A 24214-nucleotide genomic window follows, 5' to 3' on the forward strand; every position below is an offset into this window, starting at 1 on the left:
GTAATCTTCTAATTTCCAAAAGATCATGACTTTCTGGAAAATAATTCTAGGACTTTTTAATAGCCCAAGTTAGAAATATTTATGGATGGCATAAGAAATACAATTGCAGATAAAAAAGGAGGGAAAAAAAGGAATTTTTAAATAGTATTAAGTTAAAATAAGTACACTGAATATTAGATGCATTGAAAAATAGCAGAGTGTGGCCTGCAGGTGAGGTATGTAAATACATGCATGTTTAAAACTGCTTTGGGTTTCCTGTTACTGCATTCTGCTGATGCAGTTCAGCTGTTTCCGTACCCTTTCTGGTAAGAATGTGTGAGAATGGAAGTGTTTTTGTTAGAGAGCAAGGAGGGTTCTGGGAAGGAAGCAGATAAGAAAGGAAGTGGGGAAGAGAGAAAAGCTTGAAGATAAGTATAAAATTATTTAAAGCCATACAATGATATTAAATATAGACAAAATCAGAGATATAAAAAGGACATACTGTTTACCCCTCACTCCCTGTTTGTAGGTGATGTTTTGAAAAAATAGTCTTAAGCTATTTCTGTTATTTTTCTTTGATAACAGTGGTAATCATTATATTTCTCACTTACTTTGTTCTTGTTTGGGATTTTATGAAATTGGAAAATATCTGGCTATTAGTTTTTGAATGCTTAAGATTTACATTTTCCTTTGTTTAGTCTCTTCTCTGGGTAACACATGCTTAATTCCTACTAAATTTTTTTTCCCCAATGTGAGGATTTTTAGATATAGTTTTAAGATAGACCACCATATATTTAAAATTTTTATTACAGAAGACTTTGAAAATATATGAAATGGAATAGTATAATGAATCCTAATGTACCCATTATCTAGATTAAATAAGTCATAATATTCTGTTATATTTCATTTTTATAAGATAAAGGATATTTTATTTAGAGAAGTTGAATAATATTCTCTTATTTTCCTATAGGTGGTGCTTTGTAAATTTCACTCGGTGTTTCTGTCTCAGAAAGGGCAGGTTTATACCTGTGGTCATGGTCCTGGAGGACGGTTAGGCCATGGAGATGAACAGACATGCTTGGTAATTGAAATGTCATTATACAGTTTAGGTAACTTTGGCAGAATTTGATAAACTGGAAGCTTTAGTTAACTAAAAATTTTTTGTAACAACTATAAGGAGAAAATAATATACCAATTGATAATAGATTTTAGAAGATAGATTACTTCCCTGATGTATCATGTTCAACTTAAGGATTTAGATATGATGCAAAATTCTAAAGCAGCAAAGAAAAATTATATCTTATAACAAATACTGAATTAGGAAAGTATATAAATAAGCTTTAAAACATTTCTGTGGTTGAAATTTGAAGTCAAACTAATTGTAAAACCCTTTTCCTGCAGCAGTCTAGGTTTTTATTTGGTTTTAACATCTCATTAAGGTATTTGTGATCTAAAAATTGAGCCAGTATTTTCATTGTATAATCACAAAATTGGCTCTTATACTACTGAAACTTACTGCTAATTGGAAGCGACCTAATAATCATTACATTCAAGAAAATACCTCACTGGGTTATTTTTACGATAATTTTTTTTGAGGGAACTACTGATGCATTCATCACTGATTAAGGGATGCTTTAAAACGGAGAGGGAACCGTGATAATTGCTCCCAGTTTTTGAGGGCATATTGTGTTCTAGGCATCGTTCATGCTTCCCATGCAGTGTCATTCCCTTGGCTTCAGCCCTCCAGCAGCCTGTGAGGCGGTAGGCATTACTGTCCTCGTTTTACACACAGTGACAGTAGCAGTGACGGCAGTCATTTCTCAGTGGCTTGCTCTGAGAACCAGAGACTGCTGTGTTTGTACTTACCAACTCTTACTCCTTACACTGATCTTACCATCATCTAAAATATTACTGTTATTTTTGTTCAGATGAAGAAAATGAGGTACAGAGAGGCTAAGAGATTTGCTTGAGGTCAAATAGCTAGTAAGTGACAGAATTAAGATTTGAACCCAGTCCAGATGGCTCTAAAGGAATATGATATTGGATGTTTGGTTATTCCTTGAAGGGATGCATTGATTCCTGTATTTTTATTTATTTCTTTACTCTGCCAATGAATACTTTGACTGAAGAGCTCCTTTATTCATGCCAGACAAATTTGCACTTGGTGTATGATATATGATAAGGGCTCAAAAATCATTTGTTGAATCAAATTATTTTATTGAAATGTCTTACCGGGGTTTTGTATTTTACTCACAAAGCAATGTCCATATCCTGTTAGACTCATCTTCCCCTTGCTGAGTTATAGAGTTTGCCTATGATAGACAGCCATATATGTCATGTCATTTGGGACGTGGTATCATCAGATTCTATTTTTGTATAAATGGCTAATGTAATATAGTAAAGTTAATTTTATCTTGTAGGTCCCTAGGCTTGTGGAAGGACTGAGTGGTCATAATTGTTCTCAAGTGGCAGCTGCTAAGGATCATACTGTTGTACTAACTGAAGATGGATGTGTTTATACGTTTGGTCTAAATATTTTTCATCAGTTAGGAATCATTCCTCCACCTTCCAGTTGCAGTGTACCTAGACAGGTAAACTTCTTTAAACAGTAAGATGACCATTTGTTATAAAACCTATATGGACAAAAAGATGGAAGGTATTGACAGCAACGTATTTTACTTATACTCCGTGGTATGTATTTCTTCAATGGTATCTATTTTTCCAGGAGGAATTAAGCATAGTACAAATTAGCATTTATTTAGAGTAAGAAAGAACGCACCTGGGAAATTAAGCACCACACCACCTTCAGTTCACCTTTTAAGTGTTCAAGCAGAATCATTTCCCATAACTAATGTGTTTTCAACTCATAAAATTTTGCATTTCAGGTGTTTAATTTCTTCACTGGTTTAATCCTCTGGGTTTAAAATTATTACTAGAAATTCTTTTTTATTATTATTATTATTAAGAAGCTTTACGATCCAATACTTTCCCATTCTGGATGTCTAATGAATCAATAGGAATTACTCCACAGTAATTAGAGGTAGTCACCAATCTGTGGTACTTTTTAGAAGATCCATTTTCCCCAAAAAGCTGTGGGATTTGTAGATATTTAATCATTTTGTAGACTTCTTTAGGAATGGTAGATTTTACTTCCATATTTATTCTCATTGTGTGGCTACCTTGGACCTCTGGGTTGATACGGACATTTCCAGTATTCTTAAGTGGGGGCAGTTTTGTACCCTAGAAGCCATTTGGCAATGTTTAGAGACATTTTTAGTTGTCACAACTGGGTGAAGTGGTGAGAGTGGTGCAACTGACATCTGGTGGGCAGAGTCCAAGGACGCAGCTTAAACCTCCTACGATACACAACAAAATCCCCCACAGAGAATCATCTGGTTCAGACTGTAGTGTCACTACTGAGAGACTGAGATATGTCAAATTTAAAAGCACCCTATTTTCAAGTAAGTATGAGAATGCCTGTTTTATGTATTGCTTGTTAACAAGTTTAATTATTTTGTTTTTATACCACGTCAGTTTTTTATATGTTAAAACTACTGCCTTGAAGTGGTTGCATCAAAATATCTTGTGTTCTGAGAAAAGCTGGGTCTCATTGTTAGTGCTGAGATTTACTGGCAACAAATGCCATTAGTACTTGAGGGGGTACTGGAGCAAGGTTGCCATATATTTGCTCCCCTAGTCTACTGAGTCTTTGAAAAATTGTACTAGTTCTTGGATACGTCAACTGAAATCTTATTTGTCTTTTGAGTAGATGCAGGCGAAATATCTGAAAGGAAGGACGATCATTGGGGTAGCAGCGGGCAGGTTTCATACAGTGCTATGGACTAGAGAAGCTGTTTACACTATGGGACTAAATGGTGGACAACTGGGTAAGAAATCTGTGGTGACAATATCTGAAAAGTAAATTGGATTCTTAAAACAGATACTTTGTGATTTGTTTATTTGTGCAATTTTTTTAGGTTATTTACTAGATCCCAATGGAGAAAAATGTGTAACTGTTCCTCGTCAAGTCTCTGCCCTTCATCATAAGGACATCGCTCTGTCTTTGGTTGCTGCCAGTGATGGGGCCACTGTCTGTGTCACCACAAGGGGAGATATATACTTACTTGCAGAGTATCAGTGCAAGAAGATGGCTTCTAAGTATGTGTATTTCTGGGAAAGAAACATACTTTAATGATAGTTCAACTCTTCCGGCAGCTGAGTATCAGCTTTATGCTAAGCTCTGAAATGTCAAATGGAGAAAATTGAATGGTGGGAAAGTCAGTTTTTGCCTTTGATAATCTTAGTCTTTTGGCAAACATCCAGTGAATATATGTAAAAATCTTTGTGGGTTATAAAACAGTATTTCCAAGTAATGGTTAAATATGACCTATAAGTTCCCATTTTTTTATGCTTCAGGTGCACAGAACTCAGTTACTTGTAATTCTTGGTTCATGACACAATCCTCATTGGTTCCTGTGTAGTCTTTTATGTGTTATACATTAATTTTTAAAAAAATAGTTAATCATATACTGTGGACCCTCTACTCAGTCCAAATATTTATACCTAACTGGTGTATTTTTTACCTTTGTATAGTCAGTCATTATCTGAAAGCACACTGTAGTAACATGCAGTAAACAGGCAGTTGGCTGTCTAATCAAAATGTCAGTTAAATTAAAGCAGGGAATCCTGACACTAAGGTTTAAGTCTAGGTAGTTCCATCAGCTGAAGTTCCCTGTCTTTTGTGCATAAACCATACTTAAAATAGGTTACCTCTGGTTTCATTTTGAATGATTTAAGGAGCAAGTCCTTAAAAACAATTGTGAAGTAAGTTAAGGGCAGAATCCTATATTTTTCATACATTTTGAGTCTAATATAGTTGATTAATCCTACCTGATTTGACAGCATTTTTTTTTACTTCTCATATTTAGTGTTATTTAAAAGTATTCAGCCTTTATAGAAAATATTCTTTTCAGACTAATATTTCATTGGTTTACATAGTATTTCTTTATAACTGTAGTAATAAATACAAATAGAGAAATAGATCTTTGAACAGATACAATAGCTCAGTTAGTGGAAGCAGAAGTATGCAGGAATTCTAGAGGGTAGCAGTCTAACTTTTAAAACTATGGGTGATTTAAGTTGAAATGCAACAAAATGTGCTTTTGTTAATGCAAATGAGATGGTAGCTTTATAAACAGATACCATCCATGAGGTTAGCTCATGAGCAGAAGATGTCAACCATCAATCAACACAACTTCTATGTGTAGCAATTGGAAGGTTATCATTTATAGGCCATATTTCAGTTCAGTGTGAGCATACATGTTAGAATTGACTAGGTTTTTTCTGAGCATGCGGTGATTTGTGTGAAGTTAGGTTTCGTTTTTAACATTTAAAACTTGTCTGGATAACATTAAATTACATAAATATAAGTTACATCCAAGTTTTCACTAAGAAAATTCTTTTGTTATAGGTTGCTACAACAGTAATTTTGAAAAGAAAACTTTTTAAAAAAATACAGGAAGTATACCTAAAAGAGAGGACAGTTATTGGAGAAGTAGCAGGCAGGTTTCACACCATGCTGTAGGCACATCACGTGCAGATATAATGACAATGAGTTGGCTAGTGGATGAGTTATTAAATTAGCAGTACTGAAATTTTTATGGTAGCTGTATTTACTTAAGGTTTTCCATATTTTAATTTAAGGATTTCTATTTAGTGTTGAGGTTTAAATTTTTTGTTAAAATGCAAATAAATTTAGGAGCCTTTTAGCTTATCAGTTATTTAATCTAGAGTGACTGTGTACATGAGCAAGTGGGGTTTTAGGTATTTAATGTGTGTATTTGTGTAGGTAGAGGCTTTTGGGCGAGAAGGACTTACCAAAGAAAAAAGTGGCCTTGTGTAGGGGAAACTTAAAAAAAGGAAGGACTAAGGATACCGAAGGCCAAATTGTCTAATTTCACCTTTCACAGTAATCACCCTGAATTATTGTTTGAATAGTAATTTCTTTAAAATTGAGCTTGTGTATTTTAGAGGGCATATTAATCTAGATTTTTTTTTTCCACCCAGACAACTAAACTTGAAAAAGGTTCTTGTATCTGGGGGGCATATGGAATACAAGGTTGATCCTGAACATTTGAAAGAAAATGGGGGTCAGAAAATTTGTATTCTTGCAATGGACGGAGCTGGAAGGGTGAGTATATACATATTTACACAAAAGCATAGTAATCTTGTTCTCAGTTGATGACTGTAGGGGACCTGGTAATGTGGAAATGTATTGTTGTGATGGTGACAAATTCTGTTGACTGTTTCCCTACTTGTTTTTGATGTCCAGTACCAAATTAGTTTGGAGCTGGTTTTTCAAAGCAAAATATGACATTTTACGAATGTTGCACAGTACTGCTTTGTTAAACAGTAGTTTAATTTACTATACTTAAAATAGAAATAAGGGATTTTGGTGGGTTATTTAATATTACACTGAGTACTGAGAAATGACACTGAATTGCATAGATATGAGTCATAGAACTACTCTTAAAAAAAACTAAAAGCTGAGCTGACAGTATTAAAAATTCAGTACATAATTGGAAAATTTTGGGCTTTAGACAGATATACACATAATATATATATGCAGAAATTATTACTATCATATATAAGAGATAATGTTTTAGATCACTATACAAAGAATCTCTTACTTTTTATTTAAATTTAATTCTAATTTTTATTTATCTAATAAAATTATTAAAAATATGTATATTACACATTAAAAACACTGAAAAAATTTTACACTGACTAGAAAAATACAGATTGCTTTCTGCTTTTTGTTTATAAAATAGAAACATACAAAAAATGTTCTCTGAGGTTTATGAAGTGCTATAAAAATTGACATTTTAGAAATTGAAGGATTAATCAAAAAGCTGCATCTACTGGTACATTACAGACATAAATCTATTATAGTTGATCATTTTATTAGAGGGAACTATATTTAAGAAGTGGATATCTAATTTGTACTAATAGAAGGAACCAGAGGCATGGGATTACATTTGAAAAGTTGAATATAAAAACATTTGACTTTGGAATGTATTTCATTTACATTAATAAGGATCTAGCTTATTTACCTGTGGGTATTTACTCCCTATAAAATTCAGTACTTTCCTGTCAAAATGAAAATCAAGCTCTAAGGAATCAGTCAGCATAATCTGTTTTTTGTGTACCTTTAACTTTTGAGAGACTTTAGCAGATATCATTCTGTGCTCTAAGTTTCTTAATTATAAGGGGATTGAACTTTTAAAAATCAGCAGTATTAATTTTTCAAATGAAATCTTACTTGGAACGCCAATCTGTGAAGCAGATAAAAGGGCTGCTGCTCTGGATAAAGCTGGATTGGGAAGGCCAGCCCCCTTCTCCCATCATTCTCCATCCCTGAGCAGCAGCCCCTGAGTCGTTTCTCAGGAACTCTAGGCTTTGCAGAACCACTTGGAAGCCATTGAACTCTATGATGATTTTTCTATCTCTAAGATTTTTGTCTTAGTTATTTTAGTTATGCATACATCTCTCGCTCTCTCTCTTTTTTTTTTCCATTGAAAGTAAAGTTTGGATTTTCATACGGTGATTTTCATTCCTTTTGTAAATAGATGGTATTACAACAAGTTTTAGCATTAAGATTTTTGTTTTTCTTTAGCCTTGTTGCAGATCTATTTGCCCCAAACGAGTAATACTGAAAATTACTTGAGAAGTATCTTTGAAACATTTTTAGTGCTTCATGCTTGCTTGATGTACACTTTCTGAAAGACATAGTTCCTTAAACCATCTTGACTTTTATAGTATTTATCTTTTTCTATGAAAGTATGAACATTGGAACATATTGATCAGAGCTTCTGTTTTAGAGATAATATCTCTTGGTTTCAGTTTTTGGTTGTTCAGATGCTATATTGCTTTCTATTCCAATGTAATTTGGTTTTATCTTAGGTATTTTGCTGGAGATCAGTCAGCAGTTCTCTGAAGCAGTGTCGATGGGCCTATCCACGCCAAGTCTTCATTTCTGATATTGCTTTAAGTAGAAATGAAATTCTTTTTGTCACACGAGATGGAGAGGGATTTAGAGGGAAATGGTTTGAAGAAAAAAGAAAGAGTTCTGAAAAGAAAGGTTAGTTCATGTATGTGAATGGCATATAAGGGTACCTTTTAGTTAATGTTTAATTTTGTAAGTATTTGCCATTAGGTTTAATTGACAAGTATAATTAGGTTTTTTCCCCTGTGTCTCTTTTGATTTTGGTTTGTGTGTGTACAGGTAAACAAAGGGAATTCTAGCCACTTAAATCTGGAGTTTTTCATCCTTTTATCTGTCTCAGTATGCCCTGAGGTCATGGTACCTTCCCTTCAGTAACAGTGGCTCATTATTGTCAATCATTAGCCTTGAAAAAAAAAAACTCCCTAGATGGTTTTGAACCATCTTCCAAGCTATTTTTTTTTCTCTCCCCAAATTGAGAATTGAGTGGCTTATGTTCTGTTTTTCTGTTATTGTTTTTGTTTTATTTTACATATTTTTGTATATATAAGACTAAAAATTTAAAAGATATCTTAGGACTTAGACGAAAATCATAGGAAGAATAAAGTTTTTTTGTTCATTGAGAATTTTAAAAAGTACCAGTTTTATTAAATAATTGCTGAATAATTAGAAGTTTTATTCATTCCTTGACTAATATAGAGGATAGCTTTAATTAAGATTCCACTATTGAAAATAAAAGTTAATCTGTTTGATTTTTTTTTTCCTTCCAGAAAAACTAGAATTCATTTACTTCTTTACATCTCATTGCTCCCACCCCAGCCCAAATCATATCACATGTGTACTGCAAAAAATAAGCTTTCTTATTTCCACTCTTGTTTCCTTTTATCTGTTCTCTTACCAGAGTGAGCTTTTACTGTCTGATCCTAATATTATTGTGTCTAAAAACTCTTTGATGGTTCCCTCACTTTCTAGACATGGCCTATAAGGCCCCTGGCTCTGACCCTTGTTTGTGTCTCTGAACTCCTCTTGAGTTCTCTCCCTGTCACTTACTGTTGTTCTCTAGACACACTGACCTTCAGGTTTTCATTCTTGTCCAGGGCCTTTCCTAATTTTTCACATCTCATCTTAATTTATACCTCATCAGAGATGTTTTCTCTGATTCCTCAATCTAAGCTTAGTTATGCTGTTTCACTTTTAATATTCCCTTGTATTCTCATCATGCAGCCTATCGTTATGCATTTTTATGTGTTATCTTTGTGATTAATTTTTCCAATGCTTCTCTCCTATCAGACTGTAAGATGGAAAGGACTATGTATGAGGTCTTTATATCCTTACTGTAGAATCCAAGTTTCCACTATAATCTTTAGCACATAGTAGTTCTCATTAAGTCCTGTGTTGAATGAGTAAATCAGTTATTATATGCTAAAAGACATATAAGGAGCATTTATAATTACTCAGAAAATTATAAACATTGTTCAAAATTATAAAGCCACAAAAGCATGATTTCTGGGTAGTTTATTGATTTTTTGTATTTTATTTCTTTATAGATTAATTAAGTCTGTCAACATTTAAGGGCTATGTTTTAGTTATACAAAAATATATAAGATGGGCCCCTCAGACATTCATGATTTTGCAGGGCCAGTAGGTATGTATACAAATTTACGTTTCATGGAGACATACTAATATGCACATCATAAGTCTTTTAAGAGCACAGATAACTGACTGTCGGGGAAGATTAGTAAAGCCCCCATGACACTGAAATGAATGAATTTGAGAGAGTAACCGGAATGCAGGTTCAACTTGTAAATGTTGGAAGTCCTTAGAATCGTGTCTTCGTCATACTTGGTGTTCTAAAACTGAATTCATGATCTCATGCTGCCGCATCTGCTTTCCAGTGTTTTCTAAGAAAATGGTAAATGGTTATCTTTGACACCGCACGTTTCCTCACCCTCTACATCCCATTAGTCAGCACGTTTTGCCACTTTTGTCTCAAATATTTCTGAAATCTCTACTTTTCCCTAGTTTCATTGCTACAACTTCAGTCTATAGTGTTCTTTTTTTCCCTCTGGACTCTTAGTTTCCTAAAGGATCTTTTTTATTTTTATTTACTTTAAACATTTTTTATACTACATACAGGCAGAATCATTTCTTTGCATGCACATTTCATATTTTTCCTCGTGGCCTTGATCTGACTTATAATGATAAAATCAGTTAATATCTGTCTTCTCTGCTAGATGGCATACTCCAAGATGGAGGGACATGTCTGTCTTGTTCACTGCTGTATCACTAGGGATAGACTGATAATCACCGTAGCACAGTAGCACAGGGTGGTCACTCAGGTATTTACTGAATAAATGAAAGGAAGGGAGCGAGCAAATAAATAGATTAGATGAAGATGCTAAATTTAAATATTTTTAATGGAAACTGAGGTATTTTAAAAGGTAGTATAACACTATATTTGCTTTTTAGAGACCTTTGGTTGCAATGTGGAGGATAAAATCATGGATAATTGAGAACTGACTCACCAAAATTTCCTTTATAATACAACCAGTATATATAGGGTGTAAATTGTGTTGAAGAGAGAGAGGTTGTAGTTCTTAAAAAGGACTTAATGCATACAAAAGATAGTTACATATTCTCCCAATTGTTTTTCTATTCCATATACTCCTAAATTGTTTTTTAACAATGTCAATAAAGCCTTGGTTAATAGAAGTTTATCTTTTTTCTTTTTAGCAGAGATCTTATCAAACCTTCATAATGCCTCACCAGATGTATCTTGTGTCTCTGATATAAATAGTGTATATGAAAGAATTCGACTTGAGAAACTAACTTTTGCCCATAGAGCTGTTAGTGTCAGCACAGATCCAAGTGGATGCAACTTTGCAGTCTTGCAGTCAGATCCTAAAACAAGGTACGCTTGTATATATTAAATTTCATTTTTACAAGGAATAATCACTGGTTTTTTTTGCTTTCAATAGCCCCTGGAGAAAATTTGAAGAGCTCTTGCAAAGTCTTGTGGTGACTTTAGACATATAATCACGTTACCAGGATAACTCAAAGGTGGAATTTGTTGTATTGGAAATGATGTGTTCCTTTTAGTTGGTGAACTGATATTTATGGAACCTATTGAAGTTATATACATATACACACAAAATTTTTCTTGTCTTTAGTACTTTGTGGTATACTCTAGGTTCTCAGATTCTAAGAAATATAAATACTTGTGTAATTTACAAAAATTTCTAACCCTTGAATACAATGAGAAATGACAAAAGAGGAGGTGGTGTAGAGTCGTCTAGAGGGCATTGAGAATCTCAGTGCAACTCTTCTGTCATATTAGTATAGAGATGACAGGTTAAGATAAGTATCAAGGGTATTAATAAAGGGGGAAAAAGTCCTAGGAACTCGGTGACTGCCCCTTCTGGTTTGACCATTTCTGTCCCATATTTAGCAATGAAAGTCTCCTCTCTCGGGAAGACCAGGGGCGGGGGTTGGTCACCCTACCTGGGAGGGTGAAATGTAGATTGGGAAGGTATGATGACATTCTTACAGTACTGAAAGAACTGGGGTTACAGACTGATATGTGGCTGTGTTGTGTGTATTTCTCTTTACTTCCTTAAGTTTCTAACTTGATCTGGGGCCTGAAGTGTTTACTCACTTATTTGTATATGTGTTTCTTCACTTGTGAAATAAAAGGACATAAAAGAGGAAAAGGTTGAGCACTCTACTCTTTTTGAATGTTTTTAGTTATGCTTTTGATCATTTAAAAAATTTCTGTGAGTCATTTGAATTTATATCCTAGTATTTCCTTACAGAAATTAGAAAACACTACTTTCAGAGGAAAACTTAATTGTCATTTTAGTTTAGGGAAAAAAAATACATAAAGGAATAGAAAAAATTTAAAGAGTGATAACAGTATCTAAGACTGTAATAGTCTTAGGTTTTTGGAAGTACCAAATTTAAAATTTTCTAAGCTTAATAAATAAAAAAGAAATTACACTTTAAAAGGAGAATTGGCTAGGGATACTTTTGGGTTATTTTTGTTTTCTTGAAAGTAAAAGTAATTTTTGTTTTATTTCTAGCCTTTATGAAATTCCAGCTGTGTCCTCATCCTCCTTTTTTGAAGAGTTTGGCAAACTGCTGAGGGAAACAGATGAAATGGATAACATCCATGATGTGACATTTCAAGTTGGCAATAGAATCTTCCCTGCACATAAATATATTTTGGCAGTGCGTTCTGAATTTTTCCAGAAATTGTTTCTTTCAGATGGTACTACTTTAGACTTTACAGATGTTTACCGGAAAGATGAAGATTCTGCAGGGTGCCATCTCTTTGTGATAGAGAAGGTTCACCCTGACTTGTTTGAATACCTTTTACAATTTATATACACAGATACTTGTGACTTTTTAACTCATGGCTTCAAACCAAGAATAAATTTAAACAAAAAAACAGAAGAATATCAGGGCACTCCAAATTCTCATTTGAATGAAATGAATTCCCACGAAGATAATCAGAAGACAGCATTTGAAGTTTACAAAAATAATCAAGCTCATACAATTAGTGAAAAACAGAAAAGCAAATCCAGATCTTCCAAAAAAGTGAAAAATGTTGGGGAAGATGACCCTGTAAGAATGTTGCAAAATGTTGCAAGGAAATTTGGTTTCAGTAATTTGAATAGTAGGTATGACTCCTTAATATCTGTTCATGTACCTCATTCTGTTCGCCTTTTAAAAATTCTCTATTTGTTTTTCTTCTGCTTTGCTTTGCTTTGCTGCTGCTGCTCCTGCTTCTTCTTCTCCTCCCCCACTCCCCCTTCTATCTTCCTTTCTCCGCTGCTCTCTCCCCCTTCCTTCCCCACTCTCTACCTCTTCCTTCCCTTCTCCCTCCCCTTGCCCACCCCCCGCCTCCTCTTTGGGGGGGGTAGTAATTTGGTTTATGTTTATGTAATTATCATTATTTTTTTAAATGGAGGTATTGAGGATTGAACCCAGGACCTCATGCATTCTAAGCATGCACTCTACCACTTGAACTATACCGTCCCCCTTCTTTCTTTTCGTAGACCTGTTTCTGTATTTTCTGTAAAGCTATCTCTCTGGGATTCCCTGGATTAAAACATTAAAGGATGGGAAGGCTGTTAGTGGGTTTGAACTCTCAGTGGTATTTGTATAATGGATCTGGAGAGGCAGGCGGTGTAGTATTCTGGGAAGTGTACTGTCTTTGGAGTTAGAAAGACCTGTATATGCCTCATAGCTCTACTGTGATGAGCTCAGGCAAGTTTCTTATTTCTTTGAACCTCTGTTTCTCTATATAAAAAGGGAGGCATAATACTGACCTAATATTGTTGGTGTAGTTAGGTCATATAGCATGTGTAAAGTGCCTAACACAGTATTTGTCATATTATAAACCAGATTTTTTGGTAATTCTCCCCATCTTTAAGGTATTTATGTTGCCCGTGGCAGTATAGCCTTAGTTGTGGGGCAGGAGCAGAGGAGGGGAGTGTACATCGTTTTCTGTTTAAAAACAACAAAGGGCTTTGTGCCATAGCTTTCATTTATTTTTTTGTCAGTAATGATGTTAATATTTAATAATTTTGAATATTCAAGAACATTAAAGAATGTATGATATTTCTTTATCACAGAATTGGGGTTAAGATACTTTTCTAAGTGATACAAAGTACATAATCATGTTCATATGTGAGCTAATTTGTTGTTTGTTTTCGTAGGGGAATATATCCACCAGTTGTTAATGTTTGTCTATTCTTGATAGGTTAGATGGAGTCAGATTTGAAAATGAAGAAATTAATGTAATTGTCAAGAAAACTGGTAATAAACAAAAGCTAAGTCAGAAAAAATGGTAAGTTTGGAAATGAAGATAAACTTTTCATATCTAGATTTTGGGACCTAAGTGTGGAAACAGAGCTCTCCTTACTTACATATGAAGCAAAATGTGTAGGTGGATAGCCTCTTAATTTTACTAGCCTTACTCATTTCTGAAGATGTTGGAGAGCTCTTAAGGCAAATAGAATATTAACTGCTCAATAATACATTGATACAATTCATTTTTTTCTGATTACTTTCTAATGAAAGGAATTTTTAATATTTTTTCTTGGCCAAATTTTATGTTTTTTAAAAAGTAGGTAATGATGTAAGCCAAAACAAAATAATTATGCCTCTTCATCAGAACGGTATTTCCTTTAGTATAAATTTTTTTCCATAGTAAACATACTATTCTAAATATATTAATTACTAAATTTTTGTTTTTAGGTATTTGTACTTTGTAGGTGAAAAGTTTGGGAGAAAAAACTGTAAAGGTGCCTGGACAGTACTTAGCACAGAATAGGTTGTACAAATAAGTAAACTGAAGCCCTTTGACTGTGATGTTGCTTACTAGGCATATTATTAACACCTGTCTTGTGATGAAAAAGGAAAGTCAGAAGAAAGACTGCTGAGTATTTATCTCTATTCATAGTTTCCCTTTCAAATAGTATCTTTATTTTAAGACATTACTGTCTTTCCTAATGTGAAAGGAGATGAAGTACTTTTTTATGTATGTCTTCATGTTGTTGATTCTCTGCCACTTTTAATTAGGAGAAAATCAAAAGTTAAGCTTCAGATCCTATAATGAATTCTCTTATTTGCTAAATATGTGAAGAAAGTGCTCTTGCTTCACTTAAATTTTATTTTTTTTAAGTTCGTTTCTATGTGATGTGACCATGAAATCAGTGGATGGAAAGGAATTCCCTTGTCATAAGTGCGTTCTTTGTGCTAGACTTGGTAGGTACACGTTTTAGTTAGTTGCAGATTTATTTGTTTTAGTATCATTTTACTATTCTTAATGAATTTTTTTTTTCTTTCAGAATATTTTCATAGTATGCTGAGTAGCTCGTGGATTGAGGTAGGATTTAAGTAGAAACCATGTAGGCTGGTAATAACACTTCATATTTTTGGGAAATTGCATACTAAAGAAATTCAAAACTATTTTAACTCAGTTTTTCTTTTGTATTGAACTTTATTTATGCTTAAGCCTGCTAGAAGATAGGAACATTTAGAAATGAAAATTGTTGCCAAAAGCTACTTAAATAAACTCCCCTATTATTATTTGGACTTGTATTTTGAATACCAGTCTGTTTCTTTTTTTCTCAGTTTTTCTTGATTCTTTTTCATGTTGCAAGCCATTTTAAAATTAAATGTATCTCATTTTAATTTTGTGTTTTATAAATGTTACGTTTGTGATTTCTGTTGTTTATCATACCAGTGACCTCGGATTGTAGTAGTATTTTGTAGTTTAAAGTTAATTCTTTTACTTTATTTTATTTAGGCTTCCAGTTGTGCTGCTCTGGAAATGCCAATACATTCTGACATACTGAAAGTTATTTTGGACTACCTCTATACTGATGAAGCTGTGGTGGTAAAAGGTATTAATAAGAGTTAGGACATTTTAGATATTTAAGATAAAATTGAAAATGATTAAAATCATGAATCTTAATTTCGTCTCTAATTGAAATATGTTATAAACAGGTTTAAATTTAGAATAAGCAATAGAGATGATTACTAATAGTAAAGGAATGAAAAAGAAAATTTTCATTACTTATGTGAAAATGAACTCTCTAAGAATTACTAATAATGGTTGAGATTAGATGTAATATTTTCATACCTAGCTACTTCTATGGTTGAGATGAAGAATTGACATTAGGGAGTATAGTTTTGACAAATAGTCTACAGAAGTTCTTTCTTGCATATTTTTTCCCTTGTGCTAACATATCTGAAGTAAAAGAAATTAATAATTGAACCTGAATGGTGTACTTTGCATTTATATTCTTTGTCAGGCAACACACCGTGTTTTATTTACCAGGTGTCTTTAGTCATAGGAGTGGTGTACTTCTGTGTTCCATGGTATGTGTATAACACAATTTCTTTATTCCTCTGTTAATGGGCAACATTTAGGCTGTTTCTATATTTTAACTATTGTGAATATTGCTGCAGTGAACATGGGAATGCAGGTATGTCTTCAGGTCCTGATTTCAATTCCTTTGGCTGAATAATCAGTAGTGGAATTGCTGTATCATATGGTAGTTTTATTATTTTTAATTTTTGAAGCAGCCGCCGTACAGTTTTGCATAGTTGCTGTACCAGTTATACTGCCATCGACAGGGCACAAGTTTGCCTTTTTGCCACATCTTAATCAGCACTTGTAAGATGTTAGATCTAAGAAGACATCTCATTGTGGTTTTGATTTGCAGTTCTCTGACAAATAATGACATTGATTCCTTTTCATTTACCTTTTGGCCATTTGTATGTCTTCTTTGAACAAATGTCTGTTAAGGTCTTTTGCCCACTTTTTAATTGAGTTTTTGTTTGTTTGTTTGCCATTGAATTTGTAGGAAGTTACTTATGTACTTTGGATATTAATCTTTTATCAGATATGGTTTGCAAATATTTTCTCTGATTTCAAAGTTGCCTTTTCATTTTGTTAACTGTTTCCTTTGCTGAGGTTTTTAGTTTCATATAATATCACTTGTTTATTTTGCTTTTGTTACATGTGATTATGGTGTTACATCTAAAAAATCATTGCCAGTACCAGTGTCTAGCAGCTTTTCCCCTTTTTTCTCCTGGGAGTTTTATGGTTTCAGGTCTTACATTCAAGTCTTTAATGTACTTTGAGTTGACTTTTGTGGATGGTGTAAAATGAGGGTCAAATTTCATTCTCTTGCATGTGGATATTCATTTTTTCTGATGTCCTTTATTGAAGAGAAGACTGTCCTTTCTCCATTTTGTATTCTTGACACCCTTGGGTCCTTTCTCTTTACCTTTTGTGTATCTACTGTAGGTTTTTGCTTTGTGGTTACTATAAGATTTACATGTAATATAATATTAACAGTCTATTTTAAACTAATCACAACTTTTTCTAATGAAGTATAGTTGATTTACAATATTATATTGATTTCCAGTATACACCATAATGATTCAACATTTTTTTGATTATATTCCATTTAAAGTTAGAAAATAATGGCTCTGTTTCTCTGTGCTGTATAATATATCCTTGTTGCTTATTTATTTTATACATAGTCGTTTGTGTCTCTTAATCTTATAACCCTGTCTTGCCCCTCTCCCTTCCTACTCCCCACTGGTAACCACTACTTTGTCTCTGTGTCTATGGGTCTGTTTCTGTATTGTTACATACATTCATTTGTGTTATTTTTTTTAGATTCCACGATTCTACATATAAGTAATAACAGAGTACTTGTCTCTCTCTGACTTATTTCACTAAGCATAATATCCTCTAGGTCCATTGTTACAAATGGCATAATTTCATTCTTTTCTATGGCTGAGTAAATATTCCATTGTGTGTATGTATGTATATACATACACATCTTCTCTATCCATTCATCTGTTGGTAGATGGTTGGGTTGATTCCATCTCTGGACTGTTATTCACAACTTTGTGTGAAATACCTTTACACTTTTACTTCTCTCCCCCTTTGCCATTATTTCTTCAAATATTCTTTATGTTCTTTCCTTTTTCTTTCTGGGACTCCTATATGTATCTTGGTACGCTAGATAAAGTTCCACAGGTCTGTTACACTCAGTTTATTTTTATTCATTCTTTTTCTTCCTCAGATTAGATAATCTCCATTGACGTATCATTTTTATCTTTATTGATATTCTTAATTTTGTGAGACATTATTGTTGTACTTTTAGATTTTCAGATGTGATTTCCTTCAGTTCTTCAGATATATTTAAAATAGTTGATTTTAACTCTTTGTTTTAATAGTTCAGCATCTTGGCATTCTCAGGGACAGTTTCCCTTAGCTGCTTTTTTTCTGTATATACGCCATACTTGCATCTCTTTTCATCTTTCATAATTTTTGTGTTGGAAACTGGACATATTTAAATGACATAATGTAGCAACTGTTGAAATCAGGTTCTCCTCCTTCCCTAGAGTTTGTTTTTGCTGTTCATTTAGTGACTCTTTGGAACTAGTTCTGCAAAATTGATATTCTTTGTGGATATGTGCCCACTGAGATCTCTGTTTGATCAGCTTAGTGGTCAGCTAATAATTAGAATTTTTCTTACAGGCCTAAACTAGTAAAACTCTCAGCATTTGCCTGGAGGCTCTTTGTGTTGTGGCATGGCTTCAGTTCTTAGGCAGGCAGTGTACACAGTGTACAACTCTGCCCTAGCTTTTATTTCCTGCTTTTGCAGATTCTCAAGTTCAGCCAGAGGTAAGAGTTTTGGGATTTCTTAAGTATTTTCCTGGGCATTTGCACAGCCCTTCACATTTGTGTGGCCTTCTAGGTTCACAGGAATATGTTAAAATTTTTCAAAATCCCCTATGGATATTAGTATTAGCGCAGACTGCCATAACAAATCATATAGGCTGGGTGGCTTAAGCAGAAATTTATCATTCACAGTTCTGGAGGCTGGAAGTGTCAGATCAAAGTCTGACAAGGTTGATTTCTGGTGAGGATTCCCTTCCTGGCTTGTACAGGGCTGCCGTGTTACATCTTCACATGGCCTTTCCTCAGTACTTGTGTGTGGGTGTATTTGGAGAAAGAGAGAAAGTAAGTGAGAGGGTGAACCCATGTGAAGGGGGTTGGTAGGGGAAGATAGATCCCTGATGTCTCTTCTTAGGACACTAATCCTGTCAGATCAGGGCCTTACCCTTATGACTGCACCTAGCCTTAATCACTTCCTTAGAGGCCCCATTTCCAAAAACAGCCACACTGGGAATTACAGCTTCAACATGTGAATTTTCAGGGGACACTTTCAGTTCAGTCATGACATCTTTTTCCCTAGCTTTTTTTTTTTTTTTTAAGTGTTTTTGATCTGCTGCTTTTTGGCTCTGTCCCTTGTCATTGTCTCAGGTAGCTTGAATGTTAAACAGTTGCTGCTAATTGTTTTTAATAAATGACCTTTACTGAGGCTGTTCACACTGGTCAAGCTTTTAGTTTGGTCAAATAAACCTGGGATTTCCAGGAAACTGTCAGACAGGTCAAATAATGACAGTTATTTGATAATGTCGCTCCCCAGCTGTTCTGTCGTCTCCTCTGTTGCTGCTCATTTCCACTGTGACTGCAGGACTGATGGTTTTCAAGACTGTTGTGGGGGAGAGGAGAGGAGGATCTACATAGCAGAAACTACAGAGTCCCAAAGCTCACTCTCTTACCAAGATTCAGCCATTTTTTTTGGATTCAGTGTTCCCTAAATTATTGCAAGTCATTGGCTAATTTCTAGAATTCTACAAGAGTTGATTTTTGATAATTTTTGTAATCTCATTGTTTTTGTAGAGGAGAAGAATTTTGGAAGTAGTCGTTAGCCTGCCATTTATAATGACTTCACCTCTCCCTCATTTTTTAAAAATTGGCTTTTCTACTTCATTTTCCCTTTTTAACCATTTTTTTTTTCTTTTCTTCACATGGTAGTGGTATTGGGGTTTTTTTCCTATTTATCTTATTTTTCTTGTAGTAACTCAAGGGCATTGCTTAAGGTCGTTAATAGTACACTGGACCAAGTTTGTTTTAAATTAAAGAATTACTGTAGTTTAAAAAAAAGTACTCTCAGATGACCAGTTTTATTTTAAACAAGGAAGCCTAAGAGCATTATCACGTTTCCCTTTCTTCTTCCTTCCCCTCTCCTCTGTATGTATATGTATGTTCTTAACATATATGTAACTATTTAACATGTACCTGTGTATTACCTTTGATGATGAGATTTGACTTTCCCCTCTTAATCTGAGAAATGTTTGTCTAACAACGTGAGAGATTTTTAAATAAGTCAAGCATTTCAGTGGCCCTTTAGACTGAAAAAGATCAACTCAAGTTGTACATTTTATGGTCCCAGGGCATTTGGGTGTTGTTTTTTTTCTGCTCTCTACCTAGAAGATGGAAGTATTTTGATGTTACTATTACTGTTTGTCATATTTGCCATTTCAACATTTAGAAAATAATCTAGTTCTCTCTCTCATAGTGTCTTAATTACTTGAACTTTTTCTCCTAGGTGTAATGTTTACAAAATAATAGTAAAGAGTGACATTTGTTTTCCTTTTTGTTTTTATTTTTTTTTTAGAATCTCAAAATGTGGATTTTGTTTGTAGTGTTCTTGTGGTGGCTGATCAGCTTCTCATAACGCGATTAAAAGAGATCTGTGAAGTAGCATTAAGTGAAAAACGTGAGTGTTTGTAAATTAGAATCTTAATGTGTTTTCAGGTTGATCCAGGATTCACTGTATTTTATTGACTTTATGATGCCTTTTGGTAAAGTGCATGTTTTTGTATCATGAAACAGACATTTAAACTATTTTGTGTCATTATTTATAATTTACATCCAAATTTCAGAGGTGTTAATATATGAAAACATGTATATCTTAGAATTGAAATACATTAATTTTTTTGGAAATGCCATAAAACCTTGACTAATAAAGATGGCATGAAATTTATTTTGGAATTTGAAAGATGAGAGTTTGAAGGCAGAAATGTTTTACCCTTGTCCTGGGCTGTAAGTCTGTGTTTAGCTACCCATTTCCTGCTGTTTGCTGGAACTTTTGTGTAACCACTCCATTAATATATTTGATCAAAACACATTTCTTTTCTCTAAACTCTTTCTTTCTTTCTTTGTTTATTATTTCAGTTAATTACATGGCTGTCATCCTAACACTCAGTTTTGAAGCCCAAAGTTATCTTTTGTTATTTTGTTCCTTAAACTCAAATTGCAGCTGTCAAAACTGATTCATCCTACGTTGATTGCGTTTCCCTCACCTTTTTATTCTCACTGTCCGTGTGCTAGTGGAGATCACTGTTATCCATCCCTTCTGTGTGGTGGCATCGTAGTCTTTTAAGTCCCATTTCTCTCTTCTAACTTCTCTTTCTTTACTCTTTCTATAGGAAGTACTTATGTCTTCTATAATTTTAATATTTAAGATAAAGGTTAGATTTCCTTAGCCTGATATAAAGGTTTCTTGGCTTTCTAATCTTTGGTCTCTTTCATTGCCACTTCAGCAAGTGTGAAAGGTTTTCCTGTCAAGTGTTTCGAATTTATAGTTGCTAGTAGTTTGTCTTTGCTCTAGTTGTCTTATTTACTCACTTTTCTTGAATGGAGTATCTACTCCTTGGTTATCAAAAAGAGAACAATGACTCTGATCTTTTAAGCCATTCAGAAAAGGGAAATACTGTCCCACAGTGTCCAGAGGGGTATTGGTTTCAGGAGCTTCTATGGATATCAAAATCCGTGGATGCTCAAGTCCCGTATATAAAATGGTGTGGTACAGTGAATATAGCTGGCCCTCTGTACATGCTGCCGTTAAACTCGGGTATGGAGGCCAGCCGTACATTAAAATAAAGGACACAACATGCAATAGGTATAAAATACTAATATTTTCAGTTGTTCGGTTGACTTTCTTGGCATCCCCTGGATAGTCTTTCTTGGCTCCTGCTACACTGTTGCCTCTATTAATGAATTCCTTGATCTTTCCTAGAACCTCACAAGAGAAGGGTTCAGCAGAATTTGCATCTCTGATAATTGGGCAATTCTTGTTCCCCACTGCACAACTCTCAAATTTTTATATGATCCATTTTTATTTCTGTGAAATGGGAGACTGAGTGTATCATTAGTTGAAACTTCATGTTAGTCAAGAGTGAGACAGAGATCATTATTGTCTGCAGTTACAACTTTTGAATGAGTTACAAGGGGAAAGGAAAAAAGAAATAGAGGTATAGAAAACAGTTGTGTTCCTCGGTTGGCTGGGACTCAGAATAAATAAGGAAAAGAACAGAGAGGTTTTGGAAGCCAAAATTATATGCTCAGTAAGTAGAGTATTCTGGGACTGTCTCCAGCAAAACACATTTCATATATAAAGTTACATAAAGTAACAAAATCTAGCATCTTCTGTACAGTATTCCATATTCTGTACTGGTATGAAAAGCAATATGGTAAGATTTAGTTGTACTTGTTTTCTAAATATATAGTATGTGTATGTGTTTATATATGTAACATACCCAGGTAAAGTCTGATGTATTACTCAACATAAACATATTTTATAGAATTTCATCAGTTTCTCTTAGTCTTTTGAAAATTATTTTTTTTTGGTGGGGGTGGGGTGGGGATATAATTGGGTCATTTATTTACTTTTCTTTTACAGGAGGTCCTGGGGATTGAACCCAGGACCTTGTGCATACTAAGCACATGCTCCACCCCTTTGAGCTATACCCTCCCCACCAGTTTCTCTTAGTCTTAAGAATATCTTTTTAGTTTTATGGAAGAGAGAATGTTTATTCTGTACTATATAAATGAAAAGGAATGTTGTTTATCAGTGAAAGTTAAAAATATTCCAAAAAGGTTAGCTGGAAGATTGTTGGTTCTTAGGTGTTTGCTTTTAGATGACATTGTAATGCACCTTCTGTATTTTCTTTTGCTTAAAATTTTATATGTGTTCATTTCTCTCAGGGCGAATTATTTAAAATTACTTTGACATATTGGAATGGAAAATGAGTTCTACATTTGCCCTAGTATAAGCTATTTTTGGCAAGAAACTACTTTTCAGTTTTCCTTCTTCTAAGTGTTCAAACCTGACAGCTTGAGAAATAAGTATGTTTAATTTGCTGTAGTAACATGCCTTTCATCTCATTTTGCAAATCTTTTTTTCTTTGTAGTCACCCTTAAGAATGCTGCTATGCTACTGGAATTTGCAGCAATGTATAATGCTGAACAATTGAAACTGTCTTGTTTACAGTTTATAGGACTGAATATGGCAGCTTTACTTGAAGCAAGGTAAGTTGAGTGCATACAGACTGTTTCAAAACCACTTATTTACATATTAGATATGTTAGTACTTTAAAAGTGAATAATGATAAATTCCAGCTTTATAGAAAAAAAGTGAAAATGTAAGGGGATTTAATGATTCCATAAGTATTTGGATGCCTAATATATACCAGCAATTGCTAAGATACCGTGGTGAACAAATAGACATCTTTGCCCTCAGTGGAGCTTACACTGAAAAGTTGTGGGACAGTATTATCACAAGTATATTTTTTATATGTATTCATACCTCTTTGCTTGTTTTGTAATTTTGTAATTGTTACCGTGGCATTTGGAAACTAAGCCAGCACTTAATTGCATATAATTTGTTACTGGTTGATTTCTATTTTCGCTTTATATTCATTCACTCTTAAGATATTTCCTGTACTACATATTGATTCTTTGGTCAAACTTCGGCTGTAGCAGATGGCCTTAAAAATTTAGTTGGTCTGGTCTTATTACAAGCTCATATGCCTCTTGAAGCCTTAACATAGAAATCAATGAGTAATGAAATATTGTGTATGAAAAATGACACATTTTAAGTGAAAAAGTTAGCTAAATATATATATCCTGTTTTATAAGCCAATATTTTGTATTGTTTACCTGGATGGAAATAATTTGGTAAATGATAATGATTTAGGAGTCATAAACATTTTAGAATTAGAGAAATGTTGGAAATTTCATTCCATTGTTTTCATCTATTTTAGCAGTAGAATTTTTTAATGAAATAAATTTACAGATTTATTTTTTAGCATAAGGTCAAAATTGTATTATATTTACTCACTTAAGTCAGTGACGGGAAAATGAGTCTGTTTTGGTTAACAGAAATTTCAGATTACAGTCTTGGTGTCAGTTGCATTTTTAAAGTCAATATCCAGTGTACTTCTGTATTTTGTTTTAATTGTAATAATAGCCCACACTTACTGCCATAATAGTAGTTATTAATAGTAATAACAAATAATAGTAATATAATAGTTACATAATAATAGTAATAATCATAATACTGTGCCAGACAGAATTCTAAAAGTGTTATATAGATTCAGTTAATTTTCATGAAAATATTATGAAGTAGATTCTATTATATCTTCATATGAGGATGAAAAAACCCATGAACCTTTTTTTCCAAATAATCAAAATCTTGATCCATTTAATGAATTAGAAATCTTAATAATTTTTTGATAACTCACCTTTCAAAGTCAGGATGATGTTTAATGAAACTAATTGCAAAACATGATTGAAAGAAAAGCTTTCTACTATTTTTAAAAGGTGAATCATAGATTCTTAATAATTTGCCACTTAAAGGTTCAGTTTAGAGGAAATTCCTTTGACAGTTTAATACTTTGTTATTTTGTGAAAAATGCCTTTCAAATGCAAATTAATGTTAAAGGATATTAGACAATATCATTTCAAAATGCCTCTGGTATTTTAGTGTCCGGACCTAGCTAGGG

At 33.6% G+C, this 24214-nt stretch overlaps 1 protein-coding gene across 2 annotated transcripts in view; it reads left to right on the plus strand.

Moving 5' to 3' along the window:
• Positions 1–24214, plus strand: part of IBTK (inhibitor of Bruton tyrosine kinase) — a 79744-nt gene that overhangs the window by 17433 nt on the left and 38097 nt on the right. The window contains exons 5-18 of one of the 2 annotated variants that reach the window (XM_010981292.3): positions 950–1060; positions 2400–2570; positions 3749–3866; positions 3957–4137; positions 6046–6169; positions 7942–8119; positions 10715–10892; positions 12061–12660; positions 13746–13832; positions 14670–14752; positions 14836–14873; positions 15297–15393; positions 20044–20145; positions 22622–22739. In XM_010981292.3, coding sequence (XP_010979594.1) covers positions 950–1060; positions 2400–2570; positions 3749–3866; positions 3957–4137; positions 6046–6169; positions 7942–8119; positions 10715–10892; positions 12061–12660; positions 13746–13832; positions 14670–14752; positions 14836–14873; positions 15297–15393; positions 20044–20145; positions 22622–22739 — 2186 coding nt within the window. The remainder of the gene's footprint in view (positions 1–949; positions 1061–2399; positions 2571–3748; positions 3867–3956; positions 4138–6045; positions 6170–7941; positions 8120–10714; positions 10893–12060; positions 12661–13745; positions 13833–14669; positions 14753–14835; positions 14874–15296; positions 15394–20043; positions 20146–22621; positions 22740–24214) is intronic. The other variant, XM_010981293.3, reaches the window with a different exon arrangement.

The sequence above is a fragment of the Camelus dromedarius genome, chromosome 6, assembly GCF_036321535.1.
Source record: "Camelus dromedarius isolate mCamDro1 chromosome 6, mCamDro1.pat, whole genome shotgun sequence".
Taxonomy (NCBI): Eukaryota; Metazoa; Chordata; class Mammalia; order Artiodactyla; family Camelidae; genus Camelus; species Camelus dromedarius.